At 39.2% G+C, this 14358-nt stretch overlaps 1 protein-coding gene across 1 annotated transcript in view; it reads right to left on the reverse strand.

Annotated features, from left to right (window-relative positions):
- Nucleotides 1–5058: 5058 nt before the first annotated feature.
- The window catches only part of KIAA2022 (KIAA2022 ortholog), a 35422-nt gene continuing 26122 nt past the window's right edge, over nucleotides 5059–14358 (reverse strand). Inside the window, exons 2-4 of the mRNA XM_004685591.2 lie at nucleotides 11202–11327; nucleotides 6189–10563; nucleotides 5059–5606 (exon numbers count right to left, since the gene is read on the reverse strand). Of these exons, the coding sequence (XP_004685648.1) occupies nucleotides 5513–5606; nucleotides 6189–10563; nucleotides 11202–11280 (4548 nt within the window). The 5' untranslated portion in view covers nucleotides 11281–11327 and the 3' untranslated portion in view covers nucleotides 5059–5512. The remainder of the gene's footprint in view (nucleotides 5607–6188; nucleotides 10564–11201; nucleotides 11328–14358) is intronic.

The raw sequence follows: 14358 nt of genomic DNA on the forward strand, positions 1-14358 counted from the left end.
GAATAATTTACAAGAAAATCTATAAAACAGCAAGAAGTTCACAAATGTCCATTTTCTTTTGCACAAGATCACTACACTCTTTCACAACATGTTTTGTGTTACAAAATTCCCAACAAAAGTGTATTTTTTCTTTGTATTGTGGTTTCTAAAACCAGAAACTTTGAAATAAATATCCTTTTATTAGCACCTAGTGGTGCAGAAAAAGGAAAACTCTCACATACAGACACTTCACAGCACTTTTCTAAGAAAAATATACACTTACAAAATATGTTACAAATTGGCACACTTAAAAATATACAAGATTTTGTAGGCGTCTTAAGAGTGATCCTTAAGCTTTTTTTTTTTTTACTTCAATTGACTCTACAGATTATTTATAAAGCTTAACTCTAAAAGAAAAAAGGTAAATAATTTTCTAACATTTTAAAGTTGCAGTGTCATATGTCAAACAGAAACTTAGGTTACATTCATAAAAAGGGCCTCTCTATGCTTTTATTTCAAATTTTCATAAATGTTTAAGGGGGTAAGGAGAGAAGAAAAATGGGGGATAATCATTTTCTTTAGCACCATAAAGCAGTAACTTACCAAAGAGGTGCATTCAGTTTTATGGAAATTAAATTAAGGACTAATACATTCAAAACTCTGTAGGCAGCAAACTCTAGTCAATGCTACAGGTATCCCAGTAGAGCATCTTAAGCTTTCTACCCTCTTCACTGTAAGTGAAAAACCAAAAGGCCTTATCTAGTTTCATTTTAAGCCTTTCTTTTGTGCTATAAAACCAAGCATCTCTCAAAGAGGCAGGATGATTTAAAATTCTCTTTTCTTGTTTTTGGAGGGGACACCATTCCAACACTCAGAAACCACTGAGCCTACCAGAGGGACAGAACTTCCTCCTCATGTTGAGGTATCTTTAGTGTTTCTTTATCCAGATACTGATTTTAAAAGCCTCATTCACACCCTAAACTTCGTATGAAGCCTCTCTCTTCTACATTGTCTTTCTCCAATGTTTAACCTCTTAATTATGATTGTTAAACCAAGAGCACTTCTCAGGTATCATGTAGCTGCAATGGGAGCTCTGCTTGTGGCTGTAGCTGTTTAATACTCTGAGTAAAAAAAAATGTGCCTTAAAGGGTAGCCTGAGTACCACCATCAAAATAATCCTGTGCTGGCTGAGGATGCTCAAGCTGATGACAGTGTTTCCCAAGTTAAACAGTCCAGCTAATTGTTTTTCTCCATTTTTTTTTTTTGGTTCCTTGAGAAACTTTCACAAAATCCCTGGCCTACATTGTGTTGACACGATCCCTATTTGTTACTAAAATGTTTGATTCTTGTACTAAACCTACTAAACAAAATGATGGGTTTAATGAATTTTATGATTAGAAAACAAATCCAATATTAGTTTTATTTCATTAAAAGGACATATTCCTCTGGTGATGGGCAGTTGTTTAAAAAATCCCTACAATGTTGTAAACCAATGTTATCTCAATAATAAAAATCCTAAATGAAAATGGAAACTTTTCAAATTAGATAATTTCTCAATTATACAGGAGAAAACAGTTCCAGTTATAGTAACTAGCTAGGATTAGCTAGTGCTCTATTTTCCTCTTCAGTGCAGAAACTGAGCTCTCTTCAATTCTGGAAACTGTTCTGAGAGATCTGCATCAAACTGGTGCAGCTTGGTAAGAGCAAGCTTGTTTAAGAGGTCCTTGCTTATGGTTTTTCTCCTTTAGGCAGTAAATACTAACCAGAACCCACTGAAACAAATTCACTAGAACTGAAGAACCTCATGTAAGGACATAGGATGCTTGCCAGTTGTTTACAGTGTTTGAAGCATACTTTATGCTTCTCTCTCTTACACGCACACTTGCTCCCCTCCCCCTGCCCTCCCCCACCCCCAACAGATGCTTCTCAGCAAGGAAAAAGGTCAGAGAAAGTGAAAGTTGTCACAAAAGTCCACCTAGCACCAAGGACTTCAGGGAGATGGCTAAAGAAGTGATGGTCAAGGTAGTGCAGGAGATTTGAAAACACTTAGGAAAAGGTAAGGCCTTAACACATAATTGCACAGAGTAGTAAGTCAGAAGAGAAAGCTGGGAGGAAGCAGCATACATGACAAAGCTGGTAAATGAGACACTGGAGAGGCCACTGATTAAAGTCAGTTAGCACAGCCCAAATATAACCCCAAAGTTTCAAAGAACCTTGGTCAAGGCCACTGGTTCAGCACCCTGCTCCACATAGTCCAGCACCTAACCAGGTGAGAAAGGGGATCGGATCTATACTTACAGATCTTCAAGGGAAAGGAGTTTCTGACTTTCCTCAGTTATATAATTCTGCATTTATGTGTGCGTGTGATTAAAATCAGATTGGAAAATGGTCAAGGCAATTAAATGTCATTACAAGTGGGAAGGTTCCCCTCTGAACTTTTGGAAGAAAGCAGCCTAATTAAGATTCTTATACCCTGACAATTTGAGGAGGTGGAATACAAGATTATAGAAGAACAAAAAACTGCAGACCAAGAATTGAGATTAAATAAAAAAAAAATCAAGGGAGATTATCATCTCCTGGAAAGTAAAGATTAAATGGGACTTTGTTGAGGAGACAGTAATAGGAAATAGCTTCTCAGAGAAGATAGGGAGTTTGAAAGGAGTGGCAATAAGGAATTTCAGGCCAAGGAAAATTCTTCCTATTTGACTTCAGATATCAGTGATATAGCAAAACACTATTTTTTATATCATTGGTCATTGGTCCTCACTCCACTAAGGCAGCTGGTTGAATAAGGGATCTCCAAAAAGTCAGGCCTACTATGTTGTGACAGGAAGAAAAAGAATTGTGAGAGCAGAGACAGGACTAACAAAGCCCTAAAAACTGAAGCACTCAGAACACAATGTCCTGAGAAGGATAGTAACTGCACTTAAAAGAACAAGCATCTTCTGCCTTGTCCTATTGCTCATTTCTCAAATTCAGTTTCTTGTTATGTTTCAGTACAAAATGATTGGTTAAGAGTCACTAAGTTATATGCAAAAACATATAGTGCACTGGAGGCCTCTAACAAAAGGTGCTTTAGAATGGCAATTCTCTTTGGAGAAAGGGATGGACCTTGTCCTAGAATTGGCCCCTAATGGGCTCCACAGGAGCAAGTGAAAGAGTCTAGCTACTAAGGACTCAGGACAATGAAATTATTTGTTCCCAGCAGTTTCAGGCTGTCCTTCTACTGCAATCCCACCCCATTCTCAAGCTGAACTGATACCGAGAAAAACTGGGACAACTGCTTCCATATTCAGTTTCATAAAACACACAATATTCATAGAACTTTTTATTGATTTGTTAACTGCCACCTATTAATTACATAGAGAGGATGCCATGCCTCTACGCCAGCAGGTGACTTTGAGGTCTGGAGTCTTGGGGATCACAATACAGGCAGATTTGGTGATTCTAAGTCAAGATTCAGCTGCAAAACAAAACAAAGCCAAAAACAAAACCAAACAAAGACCAGTTCCAAGGAACCAGCCATAGCATTTAGTACAAACAGCTAGCTGTCAGAGTGGAGAATTAGAAGAAACTGTTCCAGTTTGATTATTTTCCTATTTTGGATGGCAGCTGTAGAGCAGGAGACATGTTTATCTGGTGCCTTTTAACTAAGTAAATTTCTAGGACTCATTGCACAGAGTCAAAGCCTAGGAACGGGCCTGAAGCAGCCTCACAAAATGCTCCTCACCCACTCATCCCCACAGACACACACAATCACACCATCAAAAACGCAGGCTTGTTCATTTTCTACCTAGCTGTAAGTAGTAGAGCAGGCTGGTGAAAAGAATCATGGACTGGGAAGTGTGTATACTTATATGTGTGACAGGCTTCCTTCCATTTCTCTCTGACTACTTTCAAATGTTGCTTCTCTGTTTGTGAATATATTTAGGTGGCAATGACTAGGTAGGTTCATATTTTGCATAAATTTTCCCTTTGAAACATCTTCCCCTTTTTAAAAATTCCCTTTGCCCCCACCCACTTATTCTCCACCCTCCCACCCACAGCCTATATATTCACAAGTTAATAGGTTAGTAACAATATTAGTAAGAATAGTAAGAGTAACAACAACAACAACCAACAACATTAATAATATTAATCCCCTATATCTGTATAGCACTTTACGATCTACAAAGCGCTTTCACATCCATTATCTCATCTGTGCCATAATGCAGCAGTCGTTAGACACACAGGCCTTCAACTGTGCACGGAAATAGATCAAATGTTACAAGTCAGTGGTGAAAAAAGGGGAAGAAAAAGTTAGTAGTGAGGGATGTTGAAGCTGTGATTTTTTTTAAAGGGGGCTGAATAAAAAATGAGACTTCAAAAATTCATATAAAATTGAAATTTAAGTTTAATGTGTGGCATCAAATGCTAGTCATCCTCAGATTAAGTATATATGGCCCCAATAAGTTGTTACCACAGGTTGTTCAGGTTATCTGATATATGCACGAAACTCATAGGAGTTGAACTGAGATGCCTTAACATTTTCTTTAAATGACATTGGCATTGCAAGGTTAAACACTTAGAGAACACTAAAGCCATGATATGAGTGCACTTTTGACAAAACTGGAATAAAACATTTAGGAAACTACTTAAATAAAAGCAATCTTTGTGCTTCATTTATCTTCAGTGTTGATTTTATAGCTATTTTATAATTTATCCCAGACTATTATAAAATATATAAAACTGAGATATAAAGTATCAGCAATATAACTTTGCACTTTAAATAATTTTCAGCTACAGATTTTGCTTTTAAAAACAAACGTTAAAGCAGCTGTTTTGTTTCCTTGTAAAAGGTTCTGTAAATGCATATACTTGGGTCCCTGATGGACTTAACTGTTGTGACTTCCAGCCTTTTCCAACATTTTAACCCTTAGACAATGGAACAAACAAACCTTTGTTGTGCCTTGTTGAACTGTTTACATTTCCACACAGGACAGTAGAGCTTAAAATTGTAAAATAATGTATGTATGCATACATATGTATATTTTAAAAATTCATTAATGAACTTGAAACTGTGGGGTGAATCTGTGAGATGAGGTAAGGAAATTTGGCACATTTCAAACAGTATCCTTTAAGTTTTGGTAAATTGTGTAACACAACCTATTTTTCCACTGTGATCTACAGGTGCTATCCACATAAGTGGGGGTGGTTAATAGCAAGAATCACTGGAATGTTCCTAGTAAATCAATAGGGACAAGTTCCCCAAATACTCACAAGAAAATGTTGATATAGAAGTAAAAATATATACAATACAGTCACTTGTTTGTAGTTTGGCACAATGTTTTCCTTTTTTTTTTCCCCCTTGTGGGTAAATAGTGCATAAACTACGTGTGCAACTATATGACTTTTTAAGTCTTTTACATAGAATGTCAGATTAAAGTTTGCTTCCAAAGACTTATTCCCACGATTTAAAATTCCTTTCTTTAAGCACTTACAATGTCAACATACATACCACAAGGCATATTTTGAAAGAAATAAAACACAAACATCAAATGTCTTTCTGGAAAATGTGAGTCTTTTCTTCAAACACAGGTAAAACCCAAAATGCTGTTTCTGCTTTAAGGAGACTGTAGTTGGAATCCCTGCAGAAAAATCAACCAATTTATGCCATCTTAGTTAACTTTAGTGTATGTTCCACAAAGGGACCATGCCATCTAAATTTGCTTACAGCACACTAGATGCCGTATGATGCAGGAAAAGATACAAATGGCAGGGGGTATTAGAAAGCACTCCTAAATGATGATGTGATTTTGTTCTCTAAATTATGCTCTTTTTGTTTAAATGATCTTGGCTTTTTTTCTACATAACTTAAATTATGTTCATATTTTTTTCATACACTGAAGCCCTTCCCTTCCCAAAATCATTCAAGAGCATATCTGCATTTTTTTCTCATATGAAAAACTAATGCTGAATAGCAGAAAAAGTAGCCTTGGTAAAGCTTACCCCTAGCTGAGCCACAATAAAATTGCCCTGGCTTTTGGGTGGCTTAAAGGAATAGGGATTTTCACGCACTTTTTTTCTTTTTAATTTGAAAAAGAAGGGAATGGGACAGTTTCTTTCATGCAAACTTTTGCTTTCAAGAGGAAAAAGTGAGGGACTGAGGGCTTAGCAGCTAATAGGAAAGCTAAGGGTGCATCATCTCAGCCATTTGGGTGCAGTATTACCTCAGTTTTTCAAAAGAAGCTGTCCCACCCTCATCCTTGTGGACCTGTTCTCGCTCCATGCGCTTTCCCTTACACTTCTCATCTCTCAGGGCCTTAGAGCTGGATTTGTGACGATATAACTTTTTGTGTGTTGGTCCGTTATTGCCTAAATTGCTCAGGTTATTATATTTTTTATCAAAGAAGGCAGAGCGTGAGTCCTCATTATAAACAGGCAGGTTTGCACGGCCAGGATCACCTACTGCTGCTCTCCCACTGCTTTTACTCACACCCTTGATGGACCTGTGATTCTTAGTGGTTCCTAGGGACCCAGTGTTGACCTTTTTTTTAGATTCCTGTGGTGTCCCAGCCAATATTTTGAGGGTTTTTAATTTTAGACTATTGGACTCAGGGGAGTAGAACATGTTGGAGTCCCCATGATGCTCCATGGGCTCCCAAAGGGGCTCTATGGAGGCCATCATGAATCTCTGCACATCTGCCATACCAGAGGCGATGTTGGACAAGATATAGGAAGGCTCCTGAAATTCCCGTTGGTCATCGTCCAGGAGGCTGCTGTTGGTGGTGCCCATGCTCATGTCACTCCAGCCTGGACTGCTCTCTTTCTTCAAAGTCCAATCTCCAGAAAGTCCCTTCTGACTTGGCATTTTCATCGAGGACACAGAGTTACCATGTTGGACACATTCGGCCACTGTCTTCCCAGTGGAGGATATGCTGTTGACTTGGCCTCCCCCACGGCCCATGTCAATTTGCATTTTTTCTCCATTAATTGTAGCCATGTATTTCCCTTTCTTTGTTGACTTAGGGATCTGACGGGAGGTTTTGCCAGGTGGCTTTTCAATTCCTTTGTTATTGGCTTTGGGGGATTTTTTCCTGGTATTTTTCTGAGAAGAGCTTTGGTTCATAGCTCCACTCTTGCTGGGTGAACTTTTCTTTCTTGATTTTGACATTTTGTTGTTGGTATTCATTTGACCAGATGGGTCATTAAATGTTGATAGGCAAGGGGCTTTTTGGGGCAGACTGACAGAATCCTCATCATTGAACATATGAAATTGAAAATGATGGTTATTTAAAGTAAACCCATCATCCAGCTGCACCTGTTGTGAAGGGGTACTGCCATTCCATTTGACTTTCTCCACACTGCTCACTGGCCCTGCGGCACCCTCTGGGAAACCCTTCAGTGTTCCCTGTGCCTTGATACTCTCACATCTGGCAATTTGGGGGGAAAGGTTGGGGGTATCAGGTGGGGATATTTCTGAAAGGGAAGAGTGGCGGAATTTGTCAGGAGTGAAGTTGGAGATGTCCAGCAGGTCAGTGGACTCTTTCAGTGGTGCTATCTCATCAATGCTCTGCTGGATCACCAGCTTGGGGCTGCAGTGGGCCAGAAAGTCATCGGCGATGTCCTCATCACCATCCTTTTCGCAGGATTTCAAATTTAAGGAGCAGTAATTGCTGGAGGTGATGGAGACTGGGACCATTGAATCGAAGCTAAAGAGACGACCATCATCCACGTTGACTGTGCCCTGTTGGAAAGGAAAGCAGACCTCTCCATTATTAAAGTGACACAATTGGTAAGAGTCATCAGATGGGAGCTGGGCATCCTGCATGGAGGCATAGAGGACTTTGTTGCAACTACTGCCATCACTATTGAGGCAGATTGGATTGTATGTTGTAGTTGTAAGGTTATTTTCCATGGACACTACTTGGGAGGCTCCAAATTCACTAGATTGGGCTGGAGATATCTCTCTTGACACTTCAGTCATAAATTTCTGGGGTTCAGAAGACTTGTTGGGCCACACAGTTTCATAGTTGCTTGACTCCATTTTGAAGTTATGGGGTGACTGCTGTAGCTCTGACTCAGAAGGTGAGGGCAACATGCAGTCCTGGGCAGGCTGGAGAGGTGCAAATGACTTTTCTGTTTGAGTGAGGCTGCCTTCATTTTGCTCTGGAGAGCTGTGTGAGAAGTATGAAATGCCAGTATTACTTGACAAGTCAGAAGCATCTAATAATGTCTGTAGATACCCTCCAGGGATAACTGGTATATCAGTGGCAACGTTTGCAGATGACAGTGGCATTTCAGAAGAACAGGTGGTTGGTAGGAACGTAGAATTCTTAGCAACCTTTGCCTCATGAAATTCAGGTAGATGGGGACTGTTTGCGGTCCCAGGAATAGCTTCATTCTTTAAATCAGCTTTGGGGGATTGGTCTTCCAAGAGAGGGTTCATTTGAACAACAGGCTTGCTTTCTTGCCCAGCTTTGATTTTCTTGGATTTTAACCGAGCTTCACTTTTAAATTTGATTTTGTTGAGCACTTTTCTTTCTGGCCCCTTAAATTCTGCATCTTGAACTTTGACTTTCACTGAGTCAGAGCCTGTGATATCATTTAAATGTGCTCCATCTGCAGAGTCAGGGGTAGCTAGAGATGCTGACTTCAAATTATCTTTCAGGCTTCCATCTTCTTTATGACTACTAGGTTGCCTCTGATCACTGCAGAATGAAATTTGCTTACTACTTGCTGAAGTTTCCAGTGATGGGATCCTTTGAATTCTGTGCCTGGTGCCAAGTTTAGATTTTCGTTTGCGAGCAGGTGGCAGGAAGGACACCTCAAAGCTACCTGGTTCAAAGCTTTGCTTTTGGCATAAGTGTGTCTTATTGGACTCTGTGTTACTGTTTCTCTGTTTCTTCTTCTTCTGCCAGAAGCCTTTCAAAGGGGCCAGCTTGGCATATTTGTTGAGCTGATTCTCACTCAGATTCACTGTTGTCTCACTGGCATCCACCTTACTCAACTTCACCAGCATGTTCTTTTCACCTTTAAAGCGATTGATTATGATATATTTGATAATGACAGGGGGCTCCTTACGGGTTACTTTTCTTCTCTTTTTAGGACACCATTCATCATCATCTTCCTCTTTGGAACCACCTGGAAGCCATTCCTTCCTTTCATTTACTTTTTCACCCTCTAGTGAGTCAACATCATACAGATAATCTTCACTGTACCTGACTTTTCTCTTGGCTCGCAGCCCATAGTTCTGCTGGGAGGAGGAGCTGCCAGAGTTAGTGTCCCGTGCCATATAGCGGCTACAGTCCTTGACCTCCCCCATGGAATCATAAGAGACCTCAATGAAGGAACTTTCATCACCGAAATTTCCTGATGCCTCCAAGGAATTGGCAAGATGGCCTTGCTTTGGATTCTTAAATTGCCCTACCTCAGTCCCACTGCACGGTTTATTTAAGGCAGATTTTTCTCCATTATCTTTTCCATCTTTTTTCTCTACACCTTTGTCTTCCTGTCCTTCCTCTTTTCCTTTCTTCTTGTCCAAGTTTTTATCTTCTTCTCCCCAGATGATGCTCATGTCAGGGACCTTGAATTGGGAAAGATCGTTGCCCTGTTTCAGGGCCCCACTCTTGGACTCCCGCTTGGGGCAGGTAGTAAAGACAGTGGGGAAAAAGTTGAATTGAGCATCCTCCTGCATCAGAAGGGTAGTCTTGTCTCGAACATTGTCCTGGAAAGACTCGTATCGAATTTTCAGGGAGCAGACATCGCTTCCCAGAGTTGACTCGTCATCATCAAACATGTAGTTATCCACATCTTCTTCAGAGAATAGGTTGACAGACAGCTCATTCTTGGAACAGAGATCAAGCAGTTCAATCTTACTTTCACTAATGAAAGTCTCAAAGTAACCCCAATCCTGATTGGAATTTGCCAGTAAAGCCTCTTCTGTATTGCACTTATCTAGCAGTAATGCCTCATAATAACTTTTCTGAGCTGGATCCTCCAAGTCGATGTCAGGTTTCTCAGCTTCTCGTCTTTCTCCTGCTCTTGATTTATGCAGGGGGAATCCTAGGAGCTGGTCTGAGAGCAGCTGCTCTCCGTATTTCATGTTTTCTCCCGCAGCATTAATACACTGAATCCCTATATCAGAGACTGCGCAGGTTTCATAATCCCTGTTTAGATCACCAACTTTCAGACTGATCCCTGGCTCAGGATCGACTGTATCCTTGGATTCCATGAAGCAGCCCAAGCAAGTCCGGCTTGGCTGCATGAGGCAGTCCCCATTCAGAGCTGACATGCCTGCTGGCTCCATTATGGCAAAAGGAGCTTTCTCACACTCATTGGGCAGTGACCACGTGTTCAGGCCTTTTGCAATGCCAGATGTGAGGGAAATGGCATTCACAGAAGCACTATTAGCAGCATGCTCAGGTGCTTCGATCAAGCTCAAAGGAGATGGAGGGCTCGGCATACAGGGCTTCTTAGAGGGCAGAGGTAGGAGACCCCTAGGATACATCAGGGTCTCTTTTTGTACCACTGGCATAGACTGGATTGGTGCAGCAGCTTCTAGAGCTGCAAATGACTTCATTGCCACATTCTGGTCCTCTGAGTCTAGAGAAAAGGGAAAGAAATGACAGGAATAAAGTTAAAGGTCTTAGACCAGACTCATTAACTCTTTCCCTTGCAAAGTTTCTGGCATTTGATCTTCTTATATAAACTAAGCCTCAGTTTCTCTACCTTAAGAATTAGAAACTACAAAGTTAAAGAACAACCCTGATTGTATATTGAAAAATCACATGGCTAAAACATTACTTCCTTAGGCTCAGGCTTTTCTTCAGACACAGAGGCCTCCTCAGAAGTGAGGAAACACTCAAATTGCTTCATCAATTGGAAACTCAAAGCTTTCAGGGTGGGAAAATGCTCAGATGATATTTTTATGGTTTTGAGCTATGAGGTTTGACCCTATCCTTCAGACATAGGTTCTGGAAGCTCCAAGCCTCACCTCATAGCAGATTGCTCGTTCACTGGGAATATTAAGGAATTTAAGTATTTATCTGACAGCCAATTTGGAACAGCAAAGGGGTTGGATGAGATATCTTTTCAGCACAGTTAGAAAATAAAGTTTAGCATTAAATCAATCTCAGAGGCATCTTTGACTTAACCTACTCTAACTTCGTGGATACTGAAAATTCACAGTAATAATGGGATGGCTGGGAGAGATACTATGTACTGGAATTAAATTCCCTTACCATTTTCTTTGACCCCATTAATCAGAGTGCTTTCTCCGGTGGCTGAGGCAACAACAGCCTTATCTTGTTGGTTATCCATGAATGTTAACTCTTATTGTTTCATTCCAAGTCCAAATGCTGTCCAACCTGCACATTTCAAATATATAATATCAGTTATTACATTTGTTTTTGTTCTATGTCTTAAGGCTATTTCAGCTAGAGAGACCTTAAAAGGCTGAATGGAATTTACCTGTTTCCAGATTGGTTTCATTACAACTATAGTCAATTTGGAAACTCATATCTAGATCCTTTTATGCCCTCTAGGCCATCATATTAGTCAATACCAAAATGTGAGAAAAGAGGCACATTTACACCTTCTTGATAGTAACACATTTAACCTAATTATGGCAGTCAAATTAGAAAGGACTGTAAGTAGAGTCTGGATTCACCTGAGATAAGGGATGTTTTCATGTGGAGATTTGCTTTATTTTTCTTTGCCTCATCTGGTCTGAAACAATTAAAAAACAAGCCAACTCATACATACAACATATATACAGCACACTCAGATTGTCTGTCTCTCACTGAGCCTTAAACTGTGACTGATAAGGATAAAAGAAGTAGATAACTCCTTTACTTTCTTGAATTTAATTCCGGTTTTGACAAGTATTCCTCCAAGTCCATGGCAAGATTTTAAAATGTGATTACAAAGAAGATCTATGATTTCTTACAAGGTTACAGTACCATCATGTATTTTAGGATATAAAATATATCTACCTGAGGCTCCTATTTCCTGCCCATACACCTGGATGGTATTTAGATGCAAAAGTATAGGACACAAGATCACCTGAGATGGAGGTTATCTATCACGTGTCACTATAACACCTATAAGTCCCTGTTTATTACAAACTCCCCTTTCTTAGATGTTTGCTTCAGTCATGTATCCATCCATTTTTTTTAAAGTACAGATTGCTAATGACCAAGCAGATATCAGAAGACTCAATTGTATGCTTCGTCCTAATACACACATGCATTATAAAAGGTAGGCACAGTATCATGAAAACACAAAGTGGTAAACAGACAGTTTTACATGACTCAGTCTGTAAGCTATTTTTTTCCTATTTGGGACTATTTATGTATAAAGTAAGTCTATGTTAGGTGATAATGCAAGTTAAAACATGTTAGATTATATTGGGTGTCCCCCTAACATTTAAATACCATAGCTCTTATCATTTTATACAACACTTAAAGAGAGAGTAGCCAGTAAGCCATTAGTACAAGAAAAGAGAAAGATGGATGGTTATTTGTATTATAAAAGAGACTAGAAATTTCTAAAAGGTGGAAACGAGTGACTAGCAACATTAAAGTCCCTAACTCTTGGCAAAGTGAGTTCACTTATGATGAAACTAAATAAACAGATCAAATGGCTGAGCCTGTTCATAAGATTTGATGAATTGTACAAAATTATACTGTCATTGTGGACTGTTCCATGCATCTTTCTCCTTAGTAGGGAATTCAATAGAATCTCAGGTGTCATTTCCCTTCTATTTAAGCCCAGCATTAATTCCATCTTGGCAGGGACTTGATAAGGGGCAAATTATTTGCAAATTTCAATATCCCTTTTGCCTAAGGCTAGCTACAACTGAGTTCATTTTTATCATCAGAAGAACCATGGCACAGAGACACTGTCATAGTGAAGGTCACAAAACAACATAATCTATGAAAGGAACTCAAGCTGCCTCAAGAGACCAGGCACTTTTTCTTAAAACACAAAATGCTTTCTCTATAATTGGTACCAATCCTAACATTTACCACTTCTAACATCTGGTGAAAACAAAACTACAGAAATATAAGTTTCCACGTTAATGATCTGTACTTCCACACATTTTCAGGCAATGAAATAAAGAATGGCTGCTCTAAGAAGTATTGACTATTATTAAAAATTAATGTGCCATATAATATAATCAGGATTAGTATCCTAAATTATCAAGAATGATGGAATCTTGTCAGACAGGACAAGAACACTGTGTCACAGGATATTTTCAGTGCCATTGTAACTTTACTCTGGGACATTATTTCCCTAAGAACATAAATTTCCTCTAGTGGAAAAAATTTGATCAAGCACCCAGGATTTTTGGCTCTCATTTAAAAGGGAATTTTAAAGGATTGAGAATAGAGGGGAATATATTTTGGTAACTGTGAAAAAAGAGGTGGAGGGGGATATGGAACATTGATGAGTTGGGAAGGAGAGAAGGTAATGAATACCCACTAGGTGCTAGGCTGCTTGAAGTTATGTAACTTATTTCATTTTGTACTTATAATCACATTGGAAAGTTAGCCTTACTAAGTTACCACTTTTTTTCCAAAAGTGAAAGCTGACTATCATGGATAATAACTTATTGATTACCAATACTTAAGGACTTTTTCTATAAAATTAGAAGGCTAAACCCTGAGCAGACAATCCTTTAGCCTTTTCCTGACTTTTCAAACCTTAGCTGTAAATGAGGCAACCTAAAGATATATATTTCCTGAATTTTATTTATTTATTGACTATTTATAAAAAATGATTTGGGAGGGGGATTATCATTTTGTGTGGCTACAGTATGAACAGCTACAGGCATACTTTAGTTTTTCCTTATCAATGAACATTTTAAGGACAACAAATTTTGTGGGGTTTTAAAAATCTATCGTGAGCTAAAATCACATTTTTCAGATAATGTACAATAAATTACTAACACAATATGATGGCAGACAGGTATTTCAAATTAAACAAATGGTTAACTAAGCTGGAAAAGCTCCCCTCCCACCTCCTGTTCTCAGTTGGGCCTGAAGAGGGCTCACAGCCTGTTTCTCAAAAATCTTTAGTCTTCCAACTCAGAGTCTAGATGACCCATACTAGCATTTGTGTTGGGGGCTATCTTTGGACTGTTCCAACCAAAAAAAAAAAAAAAAAAAGGAACAAGGCAAGGCAAGGAAGTAAATCATGTTTTTGTTTATGGGCCAGGAGCAATGCAGTCTTTGGGTTTTGAGTAGTGCTGATCTCTGGGATGCCAGCTTAAATCAGTTCAACAGATTGACTAGATGCCACCTGAGATTATGGTATTATAGTAGGCACTTCTGTGGAAAGGACAGGCAAATGAGACTAGATTCTAGTTTTCAAGGTGTTTAGGACTTATTAGAG

The sequence above is a fragment of the Condylura cristata genome, unplaced genomic scaffold, assembly GCF_000260355.1.
Source record: "Condylura cristata isolate star-nosed mole 26May11 unplaced genomic scaffold, ConCri1.0 scaffold00019, whole genome shotgun sequence".
NCBI lineage: Eukaryota > Metazoa > Chordata > Mammalia > Eulipotyphla > Talpidae > Condylura > Condylura cristata.